Source organism: Colius striatus, chromosome 17, assembly GCF_028858725.1.
Source record: "Colius striatus isolate bColStr4 chromosome 17, bColStr4.1.hap1, whole genome shotgun sequence".
Lineage (NCBI taxonomy): Eukaryota > Metazoa > Chordata > Aves > Coliiformes > Coliidae > Colius > Colius striatus.
In genome coordinates, this window is record NC_084775.1 from 2,793,705 (window position 1) to 2,807,149 (window position 13,445).

General features: G+C 56.4%; 1 protein-coding gene across 4 annotated transcripts in view; it reads right to left on the reverse strand.

Annotated features, from left to right (window-relative positions):
* Window positions 1-13,445, reverse strand: part of OSBP2 (oxysterol binding protein 2) — a 129,593-nt gene that overhangs the window by 26,129 nt on the left and 90,019 nt on the right. For all 4 annotated transcript variants that reach the window (XM_062009936.1, XM_062009935.1, XM_062009937.1 and 1 more), the window contains one exon: window positions 9,501-9,751. In XM_062009936.1, the coding sequence (XP_061865920.1) occupies window positions 9,501-9,751 (251 nt within the window). The remainder of the gene's footprint in view (window positions 1-9,500; window positions 9,752-13,445) is intronic.

Below are 13,445 nucleotides of genomic sequence, written 5' to 3' on the forward strand. Positions count from 1 at the left end.
AAACACACAGACATGGGAAAGTGCCCACGTGCCATCAGTGCCCCAAGGAGCAGTGAGGAGATACCAGAGCAATGCACACTGCCAAGGGCAGCATCTCAGCAAGATCCACCCAAGGGGCCCACAACCCTGCTGATGGCCCCTTTCCAAGTGGCACCTTGTGCCCCAGCAGTGCCTGTTCCTCTCTGGGGACTTGGGCTTGCCTGAGTCAGAGATGACCATGATGGAAGTGCCCACACTTGGGTGGGATGTGGATCTGGTCTCATGGTTGTGTCCCTGGCAGTTTTATTACTGTAGGGCATTATTTTGGGTCACTTACCTAAGACACCACAAAGGCACAACCTAAGGCACAAAGATACCAGTGTTTCCCTCCATGAGGCAGGCTCAGTGCTGCTTAACCAACCAAACACATCTTGCCCAGGGTGTAGCTCCTCAAAGAGGACCTGACACTGGGTCCAAAGCAACAGAGACAGTCCAGGGCTGCCACCAGCAAGACAGCCCACCTCTGCCTGCAACAAGCACCATTACAGACATGTAATCCAGCCATGCAACAAAGAGGGGATTAGTGTGAAACAGTGGCAAATCCACCCAGGCAGCTGCAGGGAGAGGCTCTAAGCCCAGACCCAGGCAGCCTTCACATGGGCTACAGAATCCATCAGCAGCAGGGACACAGCACGAGAACAGGGAATGTTCACCGTGGCTCTGAGCAGAGTGAGCCAATGCTGCCCAATGCTGCTGGGTATGGGCCAGAGAGAATCATGGAATCATTATGGCTGGAAAAGACCTATAAGCTGCTGGAGTCCCAGTCCTGCCCCTGCCAAGTCCACCCACGGCCTCAGCACCTCAGCCCCAGGGCTTTGGCATCCCTCCAGGGCTGGGCACTCCCCCAGCTCCCTGCAGCCTGGCACAGGGGCTGACACCCCTCTCAGGGAAACAGTTCTGCCTCAGCTCCAACCTCAATCTCCCCTGGGGCAACCTGAGGCCATTTCCTCTTGTCCCATCAGTCATTACTTCAGAGAAGAGATTGATCCTCACCTCACTGGATGAGAAAGAGATGGCAGCTGGGAGCTGTGGCCCAGGAAAGATGCAGCTCTTGTTTGCAAATCATCACTCTTTGCTGGAGAAACAAGGAAGGCAGCTGCTGGATGCTCTGGTGTGTTGGCAGTGCCAGCACCTCCACCCAAATGCCAGCAGCTGGCTGTGCAGGAGGGTTTGTCAGGGCACTGCAGTGTGCTGAGGGCATGCTGGGGCCAGGGCAGAATGCACAGGGTGCTGAGACTCTGTGCTGGGACCTCCTGCTCCAGAGCAGGACCCCCAAATCGTACCCTTGCAGGGTTTCACTGCTCTCCTCACCAACACTCACATCTTCTGCCTTCTGATCCTCCTGCCTGCCCAGCCAGCAGCAAGGCCTCTCTACTGCATATGTGCCAGAAACCACCTTCCTGAGAAGCTCCTGGCACTGCTCTTCCCCTGCAGGGAAGCACCTCCAGGGGGCTGCTGCAGCTTCTCCTCTTTGCTTGCCCAAACCACCTCAAACCACAGCAGCAGCACAAGGACTCTTGCAGGAGGCTGCAAAGCAGAAGATCCAACCCCGCAAGTGGCCAAGTCTCCACTGTCAGTGCACTGGGAGGCCTGATCCTGGCTCTGGTGTGCTGAGAGCTCTGCCCTGCAAGCACCACTCACAGAGGGAGATTTCACATGGCTCTCACCGGCAGCTCCTTTTCTCATCTGCCTGCTGCAGCAAGCTCCAGGCTGGCTGAGCACGTCCCCAGCTGTAGGGTGGGTGGCTGCAGTGGCAGCAGGCAGCTGGCAGTGCCCAGGGGCAGCTCTGACCCTGGCATCTGCAGGAAGCTGCTCTGGGTTGTGCCTCGCTTCCAGCACGTGATGCAGGAGCAGTGGCTGCCGTCAGCAGCTCGGCTGGCAGCACTGCCCCTCCATCCAACCCCTCTCCTGGTGCCAGGGCTTCTTCCTAGGTAAATCCAGGGGAGAGCAGTGCTGCCATTTCAGTGCTTTCTCCCTTGGCAGACGCTAGAGGATGGAGCCAGAGAGAAGCATCTCGGTGCGTCAGCCCAGTAAGAGGCGAACACAGCCCTTGTGGTACCAGAGGCAGAACCCCAGAAGGGATTAATCCAGCAATGCTTTGCTCTTTGCCCTCCCCACATCCCCATCCTGCCCTAAGGTGCCAACAGCCACCAGGCAGAGACAGGTGGCACTGCCTGTGTGCTGTGGGCAGCTGGCAGAGGGGGGCACGAGGTACGGGCAGAGCTCACCTGGTTCCAGAGCTGTGTTTAGAAGCAATGGGCAGCTGGGCTGTCTCCTGGTTCAGCAGAGCTGCTGATACACATCAGGCACTGCTGACAGTGCAATACCCACCTCCAGTGTGTAAACCCACTGACATGCAGCCCTGCTGATCCAGCAGCTGCCCCAGCAGGAACGTTCCAAATTCTCCTCTGAAGCTGCAATGGAAGTTACAGCTCTCAGGCAAAAGACCAGCAGGGCAGAGCTGGGAGAGGGAGACAACCAAGAGTGCTGCTGACACATGTGTTCCCCAACATCTCACGTGGGGAGAGCCCCAGGACACAGTCTGAAACATCCTGGGGGGCAGATGAACACGAGGAGGAGGAAGTAGGGTGAGAAGCCACGATGCACAGTGAGGATAAAGCAAATTGTCCTCAGGAGCACCAGCCAAAATCCCCAGTGGTGCAGAGGCCCCATGGACACAGGTGGGGTCTGAGAGCTCACACAGGTAGGATCACACAATGGTGGGAGTTGGAAGGGACTTGTGAAGAACATCCAGCCCAACCCCCTGCCAAAGCAGCTCCCACCTAGATCAGGTCACACAGGAACATCGAGGTGGGGTTGGAAACCTCCTGAGAAGGAGCCTCCACACCCTCCCTGGGCAGCCTGGGCCAGGGCTCCCTCACCTCAGCACCAAAGGACTTTCTCCATAAGTGGATCTTTCTATGTTCCAGCTTTTGTCTGTTACCCCTTGTCCTGTCACTGGACACTACAGAAAAGAGTGTCACCCCATCCTCTTGACAAATATCTTTTAACACTTGTAAGTGTTAATGAGGTCTCACCTCAGTTTTCTCCAGACCAAACAGCCCCAGGTGCCACAGCCTTTCCTCAGAAGGAAGATGCTCCAGTCCCCTCAGCATCTTGCTGGCCCTGCACTGGCCTCTCTCCAGCAGTTCCCTGTCCCTCTGCAGCTGGGGAGCCCAGAACTGGCCACAGGACTCCAGATGAGGCCTCAGCAGGGCAGAGCAGAGGGGCAGCACAACCTCCCTCCACCTGCTGGACACAATATAATCCAGCAGGAGGGACTCAGCATCATGGGGAAGCTGGAGGAAGGCACTGCCTGTCTGGACAGATCTGATCAAACACACTCTCACACCTCTGAACTAAAAAAGCAACAAAGGATGCTCCAGGGAAAGTTGCAGCAGTGAGGAGTGATGGGGCTGGCAGCACCTCTGCTCCCCTGCACCCCAGACTCATCTGCAGCTGTGGGGGCAGGGACAGACCCCACAGTGTCACCCAACACCCACCCCAGGTAACACCAAAGCACCCACATTCATCAGAGCACCCACAGCAAAACCACCCAGGAGACAGAGACCCCTGGCTGCAGCCTCCTCATCCAGCAAGGATTAGGCTTGGCTCAGAGATTTAATCCCAAGGCTGGGGGTTTGCTGGGTTGGTGCCATGGTTTGCAATGTGCCAATTAGTGTGTGTGGTTAGCACAGCACAGCTCATTACCACAGGCTGTGTTACAGGACAGAACGAGCTCCTCCTGTGTGACCAACATTGCAGCAGTCACAGGGAGGACAAACCCTGCCCCACTGCAGGGCTTTGCTCTGATTTGAGGCAGCAGAGCATCTGCTCAGGGCAGCTGGGGGCAATCCCTGCTGCTAACCAAGCAAATCCAGGGGTTGAAGCTGAGCTTGCTCCCTGCAGTGCCTGAATTAACCCCTGCAGTGTAATGATGCATGGTGTGGACAACCTCCAGCCCACTGGCTGTACTGGGGTGAACTGGGAAGAGCCCAGCAGGCTGCTGTTCCCTCCCAGCTCAGCTGCTGGGAGCACTGTGCAGGTAGACAGGAGCCTGTGTCACCATGGGGTGAGGGACAGCATCACACCCCCACCCCTCTGTGCATTTGCACCTGCAATGTCACCCCAGGGAGGAGATCCCAGGGACTCTGTTTCCCACCAGCTTTGGGCAGTTGTGCACACACAGGCACATACAGCCAAGAACCCACCACTACAATAAACCCTTAGAAACCACACACTGGGCTGGAGGCTGCTCTTGTGAACCTGATGACAGAGCACATGTCCCACATCAGTCCAGTTGAAGATGGGAACAACTTTAGGAGTACAGATTAATGACAGCAGCACCCCCATGGGAGCAGAGGGCTCAGCTCTCCATGGGAACAGCAGGGAAGCTGGGAGCTGGGAAGGCAGGAGTGGCCCTGGGGAAGCACAACATTTATCCAGACAACTTGCTCCAGCACAGACACCCAGGAGGTCTCCAAATAAACTGACTAAGCAGCTGTAAGCCCCAGCTGCAGCACCCAGACCCTCTGCAAACCCACCCCTAGTGCCTGCTGGTGGATGCCTCTGCTGGTTAGATGCCACTCAAAGTCCCCAGGAGCCAAGCATGGGCACAGGGAGAGGTCAGCTGCTCCTTGAGCCTGACACATGGCCACCCTAAACTCACTGCTGAGCTGGAACATGGCCCCAGAGGCCTTCACAGAGAGAATGCTGCTGGGGCTGGAGGATGCAGGCTCTGGGATGCTGCTGGGCATCCCAAGAGGCTCAACAGACAGGAGGCAGCTGCCTTTCCCTTTCCCTGGGGTGAGGCAGCACATGCTCTTATCCATCTCACTGCTGCCTCAAGCTGGTGTTTCATGTACTCAACCCCCCCTCCCTGCAGATTCAGAGGGCTGAGGGATGTTCTTTGCTGATGTCTTGGAGTGCTGGTGCTCCAGATGAGTCCACTCCCATGGGAAAGGCAAACTCAGGTGGGGAGGTCAGTGTGGCTCAAGGCAGGTGCCAGCATCCCCTGAGTGACAGGCCCAGGCAGCCACTGCCACAGTGGCCTCTCATAAGGGCAAGTGTGGAGTCCTTTGGGTCCCCAGGACCACACCAGCATATGCAGAGCTCCCCCCCCATGAAATCCCACCCACCCAGCACCTCCTGTGCCCCAGCTGCCTCTCTTACCCCTCCTTGCCTGGGTTCTGCCAGCCTGGCAGAGCCATCCTCCACTCCTGCTGCTCACAAACCTCAAGGGAAAACGCAAACCCAGGAGCCACACGAGGTCAAGCCCCAGCCCTGCTGCTCTGCACACTCACATCACTCAGGGAAGCACAAAGCAAGCCAAAGGAGGACTGAAGCTCCTGCACACTTGCACACAGCTCAGCCACCTCTGAGCTTCACTGTAGCAAACCCCATTCTCATTAAAAACCTATTTCCAGCACCACCCCCAGCCCTGGGAGCTCTTCCTGACGCCCCAAGCAGCTTCCTCAGTACCTGCACAGAGCCCTCCTGCCTGTTTGCTGCTGCATCATGAGGCAGGAGCTGCTCCTGCTCCTTACCTGAGTCTCTGCAGTTCACAGCACTCCTCCTCTCATTACCCCTTCCATTTGTTGCTGCATCTTTTTCAGTACACTCCTGCCCCAGGGCAGACTGCAATGTGCTTTTCCTTCTGCTTTGCTGTGTCTCTCCTCACAGCCCCACTGCCCTGGGGTGTCCTGGTCCCAGTGAGGCTCAACTCTGACTCCAGTCTCACCTGGTGTTACGTGGGATTTCCAATCACAGATGGGAGTAAACGAGCAGCTTGCAGAGGTCTGGCCTTAAATTTAAGCCCTGCAACAGTCAGTCCCCCTATGGTTTAGCTCCTCACCTGTAACACCAAGGTCTGTAGTGTCCTGCTGTGCCTCTGCCCAACCTTCCTCCCTCATCCCCAGCATCACAGGCCCAGGGGCAGCCCGAGCTGCTTCCTCCTCTCCAGCTCTGGAGGAGAAGCAGCTGGAGTCGGCAGAGGCAGGCACTCAGAGCACAGAGGAGGAGAGGTCACCTTCCCAGGGAAGCTCTTGCACTTACATCCATATTTATTTACTTCTGCCCACTCACTGACTCTCCCCAGGGCTCCAGGGGCATTTACATAATCGGATCACAGGCATCAGTCCCTTCCAGCACAGCCCAGCCCTGCCCTCTCCCCTGCCAGGGGCAGGACCCACACACAGAGCCCAGGGCAGCTCCCAGGAGCCTGGCACTGCTTGGGAAGAGGGCAGGAGCAGATGGCTCCTGGGGGTTTGCCATCGCTGGCAGCTCATGGGTCTGAACCCCACTGATGTGCAACCAAATGAGAGCTGAACAGTGCTCCCCAGCCCTGGCTGCAGCTGTGAGCCACAGCATCTCCTGCAAGCTCTGCTGTGTGGGCAGAGGTGATGCCCCAGGAGCAGGGTTTGGCTCTGCCAGGTGGAGCTGATAGCAGGGGCTGGGGCTGGGCTGGGAGCTCTCTGGGGAGAAGCTGGCAAGCAAGAGTGGGGTGATTCTTCCTGCAGGGAACCACCAGCCCATTATTTTGTGCCCCCATAGCCCTGAGAAGCCTTCAGAGATAGATGCACAGCAGCAGGGTGTGTTTTCACCTCCTGCCAGGAGATGGTTTGACACCATGTGCTTCCCTGTAGCAACATGTCGTGTTTTAATAGGAAAGATGTGGGGACACTGCACAGAGCCACCCCTGAGAGACTCCCTGGGCAGGGTCCATGCAGCAGCTCACCAAAGGCATCATCATCCCATGCTAAAAAGATAAGTATCAGTGCAGAAAGGGATCTGTGCAGGAAAAGGCAACAGCCCACCATGGCAGAGCAGTCACTGGTCAGTCCTCATGCCTCCCAGCCCCTAAAACCCCACACTGCTCACCCTCCTCCTGCCTTTCTGATCCATCCCCTCCTACTGCTGCTTTGGCAGGGGAACACTGAACCCCACAAGAGTTTCACCATCTGCCCCCCAAAATGATGTGCTCATCAGCAAACTGGGAGAGCTACAACCACCCTCTGAGCTGCCACTCTGCTCCTGACCTGCATCTGCCACCTTACAGCCTTTCCCCTTCAGAGCCCTCCTCAGGGTGCTCAGCCACAAGCTGAAGTACAAAAGGATGCTGTTACAAACATCTCTGACACTCACCTGAGCACGTGCCTCGCTTCCTCCCTGGCCCCTCCTGCTCAGTGCTTTGGACAAACCCTGTTTCTGCTGCTTCTTCCCTTCTCAATAGGTTTTGTGTCACTTCCCACTGTCCAGACAGCCTCACTCAAGGCTTTTATCAATCACAACCACCACAACCTCCTCTTCTCATTGCACATGGCAAACGTTGCTCTGCTCAGCCCTTCCCAAAAGGCTGCTCCAGAAATCCTCTCCCCTGCAATTCCTTACCCACATCCCATCACCACTCTGCCTCCTCACAGCCAACCTCAAACAGCACCCTGGGCTCTGCTGTCAGCTCCTGCCGCTCACCACACGCTGCCATCCCCGCTCCACAAACTTCATCTAACTCTCCAGAGGGAGAAGGCAGCACAGGCACCTCCAAAGCTGCTCCAAAGCACAAGAGACCAGTTCAGAAAGCCCTTTCCCCTCAGGGCTGTGAGCAGGCAGGGGGAGGATGCTGTGCCTGTGGGGCTCCCAAGTGCCCTGCAGCTCCCACTGAGGATTATTATGGCTTTTTAAAAGCCCACATAAAACATCAGACTGTCCTTTTGCTCAGGGCTGGGACAACACAACCACAGCCCTGCTCCACTCACAATTCCCCAAGCTCTGCCTTCATCTCCTATTCCAGAACTGTTAGGCTTTTGGGTGGGTGGTTGCTTTTTTGTGTTAGCTTTAAATATTTTACTTAGTTTTGCTTTCTCCCTCCCCAGAGCTTCCCAGGGACAACACAGATCCCCAGGATAAGCCACCTCACTGTGATGGATGCAGAGCCACAACCCCAAACAGAAGCTGGACAAAAACCAGACAGCACTGTCATGCTGCACAAGGCAGGGAGCAGCGAAGGGGCCAGCACATGCTTCACAACCTCCAACCCACCCAGTCAGGGAGAGCAGAGCTGGCAGGAGACGGCTCCCAGAGCCTGAGAGGGCTAAATCCCCCAGACCTGGTCAGGGAGAGCACAGCTGGCAGGAGACAGCTCCCAGAGCCTGAGGGGGTTAAAAGCTCCAGACCTGGTCAGGGAGAGCAGAGCTGGCAGGAGACAGCTCCCAGAGCCTGAGGGGGTTAAATCCCTCAGACCTGGTCAGGGAGAGCAGAGCTGGCAGGAGACAGCTCCCAGAGCCTGAGGGGGTTAAAAGCTCCAGACCTGGTCAGGGAGAGCAGAGCTGGCAGGAGACAGCTCCCAGAGCCTGAGGGGGTTAAATCCCTCAGACCTGGTCAGGGAGAGCAGAGCTGGCAGGAGACAGCTCCCAGAGCCTGAGGAGGTTAAAAGCTCCAGACCTGGTCAGGGAGAGCAGAGCTGGAAGAAGACAGCTCCCAGAACCTGAGGGGGTTAAAAGCTCCAGACCTGGTCAGGGAGAGCACAGCTGGCAGGAGACAGCTCCCAGAGCCTGAGGGGGTTAAATTCCCCAGACCTGGTCAGGGAGAGCAGAGCTGGCAGGAGACAGCTCCCAGAGCCTGAGGGGGTTAAAAGCTCCAGACCTGGTCAGGGAGGGCACAGCTAGCAGGAGACAGCTCCCAGAGTCTGAGAGGGCTAAATCCCCCAGACCTGGTCAGGGAGAGCACAGCTGGCAGGAGACAGCTCCCAGAGCCTGAGGGGGTTAAAAGCTCCAGACCTGGTCAGGGACAGCAGAGCTGGCAGGAGACAGCTCCCAGAGCCTGAGGGGGTTAAAAGCTCCAGACCTGGTCAGGGAGAGCACAGCTGGCAGGAGACAGCTCCCAGAGTCTGAGGGGGTTAAAAGCTCCAGACCTGGTCAGGGAGAGCACAGCTGGCAGGAGACAGCTCCCAGAGTCTGAGGGGGTTAAAAGCTCCAGACCTGGTCAGGGAGAGCAGAGCTGGCAGGAGACAGCTCCCAGAGCCTGAGGGGGTTGTGTAAAACGAGGGCAGCCTCATGGAAGTCAGCAAGGATGTGAATGATGTGGAGACGTGAGTCTGAATCTGCAGCAGGCAACGGGCTCCCAACTGCTGTGCCAGGCAGGGAGCCACCCCAAGAACAGCCAAACAGCCCTCTGCAGCCCCGAGTCTCCACTTTACCCAGCTCCACATCCAGAAGGCGCTGCCTTGGAGCAGCACACCGTAGGGATGCACCCATCTGTGTCTCAGGGGATTCCACAAGCCCACGTCTGCCCCTCAGGCTGCTCCTTCCCAACTTCCCTCCCGCGTCCCCGGTGGCGCCTGAGCCCCGCACCAACACCCAGCCCTCACCTCACAGCCAGCCAGGGCACGGGGAGAGAGCAGGGAAGAAGCCAAGGAGGAGGGAAAACAAAGGCTTGTCCCCCAGGCTCCCGGCAGCAGCACTTACATTGATCATAGCATTGGAGGTGATGCGGAACAGCGTGGCTCGTTCGTTCACCGCCTTGATCTTCTCTCCGCTCTCTGCCGGCAGCTTCAGGTTCTCCAGCTCGCTGAGCGAGCGCTGCAGGGCCGCCCCGTGCTTGGCAATCAGCTCATTGCAAGTGCTCAGATCCTCCAGCTTACTCGAGAGGGTTTTCAGCGTGCCGTGCAGCTCGCTCTTGTCTGCCTGCGAGGCGGGCTCCTCGTCGCCAGAGTCATCTGCCGAGGGAGGGACGGAGAGAAAACAGTTTCCATGGTTACTCCTGGCCCGAGGATGCCGCCCTTGCCATGGGCAGCGGGACCTCCTGCCTGCTCCCTGCTGCACACGCAGCTCTGCCCCGGCTGGGGGTGTCCCCGGGCCCCCTGGGAGCGGAGGGGCAATGCAGCCAGCGCCCAGAGCCCCGAGCAGGCGCCCTGTGACTGTCACCAGGTTTGGCTTGGGGCTGTGAAGGCATGAGGGGAGCTGGTGCCAGCATGAAGGGCCACGTGCCAGACCTCCTCCATTCCAGCATCCCAGGGGTGCCAGATGTTCAGAAGACAGGTAGGTGAAGTACTGAGGGTACTAGTGACAGGTCTGGCAGCGTGAGGTTCACGGCTCAACTTGCTGCTCTTAAAGGTCTTTTCCAGCTGTAACACTGCTGTTCTATGATTTTAATATGCCCTGCCCAAGAGGGAACCTCACATTGTGCCTGCAAGGCCTGCTTTGGGCAGGACAAACTCCCTCACCTCAGGGAAAGGTTGCACAGACAGCAGGGACAGTAACAGCCTTTACCCTAAAATCCATCCTCATGCTTTCAGAGGGCAGAAAAGGCCACAATCTGCATCTCAGGCACAGCAGAAATGATTATTCCTGCAACTCCATAACACTTGGATGGCTTAAAACCAGAAAACCAACCCAGAACCAAGCAGAGGGTGTTAATACAGCACTTCTTCAGACGGTCCCACTGCTCTCCCAGGGAAGGTGAAGGAGGTGAGTGGCTCCCAGAGGCAGCACTACCCAGAGCAAACACAACACATGGGAGCAGAGCAAGTCCTGCAGAGACTCTGCACCCCATCTTCTGTCAAAGTCTAGCCAAGGTTTCTTCAGGTCCACTCAAAAGCCACTGAGGCAAATGAACATGAAGCAGCCTTTTCATTTCCCCTCCTTCAGTCATCTGTTTCTGGATTAACAAGAGATGGAGACTGGCAAAACTTGCCTGTCTTCTCTGCCAGGACTGGGGGAGCCCGGGAGGGTGAGGATGGCCCCAAGCCAGCCAGGCCCAGAGACATCACGATGCTGCAAAGCACAGACCTCAGGGATGCCTCAGTTATAACAGAGGTGCAGCACATCCCCTTTCTGGGCTGCAAGGAAAGGAGAATAGCCCCTAACTCACTGACAGGCAAAGAGAAGCCCCTCACTCACTGATAGGTGGGTGTTTGGTTTTCAGTCCTGGCACATTTACTGTAAGACCTTTTGAAATGCTGTAGATATCACAAGTGACATTCAGTTGTGGCTCATATTGATTCCACAGCTCTTGGGATAGCTACAGAAAATGAGAGGAAGAGGACTCTTCATTTAACAGTGCCAGAGCTGCATTTCTAAGGCAAGAGCCAGAGCAATCTGAGTAATAAAAAAGCCTCATCTGCCCACAGCTGAAGCAGCAGCAGAGCACAATGTGGTGCTGCACCAAGTCTCATGGCTATGAAGCTACCCAGAAAGCATGTGATGGGACAAGGAAGTGTGGCCAAGGGACAAGGCTTATCCTACACAGCAGGATCTACCCCAGCTGCCCAGAGACAACAGGAGAAGAAAACCAAAGCCCTGCTGGGAAACAGGGCACAGAGCAAAGTGCAACCACTGGAGCAGCATCTCCCAGTGTAACCACTTGGTGCAATCCAGCCCTGAGCATCCACAGAACACAAACCTCTGAGAAACAGCAGGAGTGGTTGTTAAAGCCAGGAGATGACATGTCTTCTGGCCATCAGGACAAAGGGATTATCAACACTCACAGCACCCATGGGAAGCCAACTGAGATGTTCTCAAGGAGTAGCCAAGTAGGGTGCTGGGAGCAGAGCTGTCCCCCACCCAAGGGCTGGGGAGCCACTGTGCTGCAGAGTCCTGCTCTCAGGGGCAGAACTGGCATTTTGGAGGGACATACAGCATCAGTGAGGTCTCCAGCACAGGTGGAGGTGACAGGCAGGGGAAGGAGAACTGGAACAGACAGGAGTCAATGGGCTCCATCCCAGGAGGGTGCAGAGAGGCACCATGGACTTACAGCACTGGCATCTCCTACCAACTGCAAAGCATCTAGCAAGAAAATTTAAGCCACTTTTCCAACCAGTAAGGAAAGTAACCAAAATCTCCCTAAGGCCCACTTTCAGTTTCAAATGTCTCATCTCCAGGGTGCCTTTCATCCTGGGGCACACAAAGGCATTCTGGCAGCACATACACATCCCCCTGAGCCTTGAGTAACATCTTTGTACCTGTCCTGGGCTGGTGCATCCAGAAGACAGAGCACACTGTGCCCAGCAGTGCCCTGACGCTCGCTGGGAGAGGCACATCATGCTGTACCTCTGCTCAGAGCCACCTCCCAGGTTTCCCAGGGCAATCTTGGGCAGAGGCTTGAATCATAGAATGGTGGCAGTTGGAAGGAAACTTCTAAGACCATCCAGCCCAACCTCCCTGCCAAAGCAGCTCCCACCTAGATCAGGTCACACAGGAACGTGCTCAGGTGGGTTTGGAAACCTCCTGAGAAGGAGCCTCCACACCCTCCCTGGGCAGCCTGGGCCAGGGCTCCCTCACCCTTACAGTAAGGTAGTTTTTCCTCCCTTCAAGCACAACAGGAGCTTTCACCAGACCTACTGTGCAGCAGCACAGGTTCCACCTTGCAAAGCTCCTCCTGCAGCCACCTCTGCCAGGGCTGTTCAGCTGCTGCTCCTGAGCTACAAGCTTCACATGCTGCTCCAGCAGCTCCATCCCAGGGCACTGCCCTCATCCTACACCTCCTCACAAATCCACCACAGGCACCCAAACACAGCCCAGCACTCAGATGTGCAATCAGCACCCACAGCAGGGACAGGACAGTGCTGCATTCATCCAGCTCAGCCCAAGCACCACCACTCGTCTCCAGCTGAGAGTCCCCTGCTCTCCCCACCAGCATCCAGCAGCCACTGCTGGGCTCTGAGACCTGCCTGCACTCACAACACAGACACAAACCACCTCTCCATAGTATCAGGGATCTGATCACTAACAAGGTCAGTCTTTAATAGCCAATTTATGATGCATTAGAGCAGAAGTCAGCCACGCTAGCTCAGCTTTCATCACAGACACGGGCCAGGCATCTACCACCACTAATCATGCTCAGAACACAGCCATCTCTCTGGGGCTCAAGGGGACAAACCAAATCTGCCATTTTCCTGTTCACAGACATCAGTAATATTTCCCAAAGGTGATTTTATCCATTTACAAAGACTGTAAAATTGTGCCAAGCAGGAGAAAGCATCTCTCTGCCTGTCCCCAGGCAGTATTTAACCCCCAAATCTCTCTCTCTCATTTCCACATCCCCCCATCCCCCAAAATCTCCTTACACAAAACATCCTTTCCCAGAGCCATGATGGCACCCCAAAGTCCTGGTTCCTGGGGGCTGTGGGTGCTCCACACTCTCCAGAGCAGAGCTTGGATCATGTTCCCCAGGTGCAATCCCACATCACAGCCTGGCAGGGACGTGTGAGACAGGCTCCCTCCTTGGCCAGAGCATCCAGGCTGCAGTAATGATCCCCATCTGTGTGCTCAGCTCGAGGCAGCATGGCCCATTTGGTTTGGGTTTTTCTTATCACAATGCAGAACTACAGAAATGCCTCAAAAGCCAGGAAAAAGGGGGAAGGCACCTGGGTCAGACCACACCAGCCATGATGCTGCTGGCTCAGGCTGAGT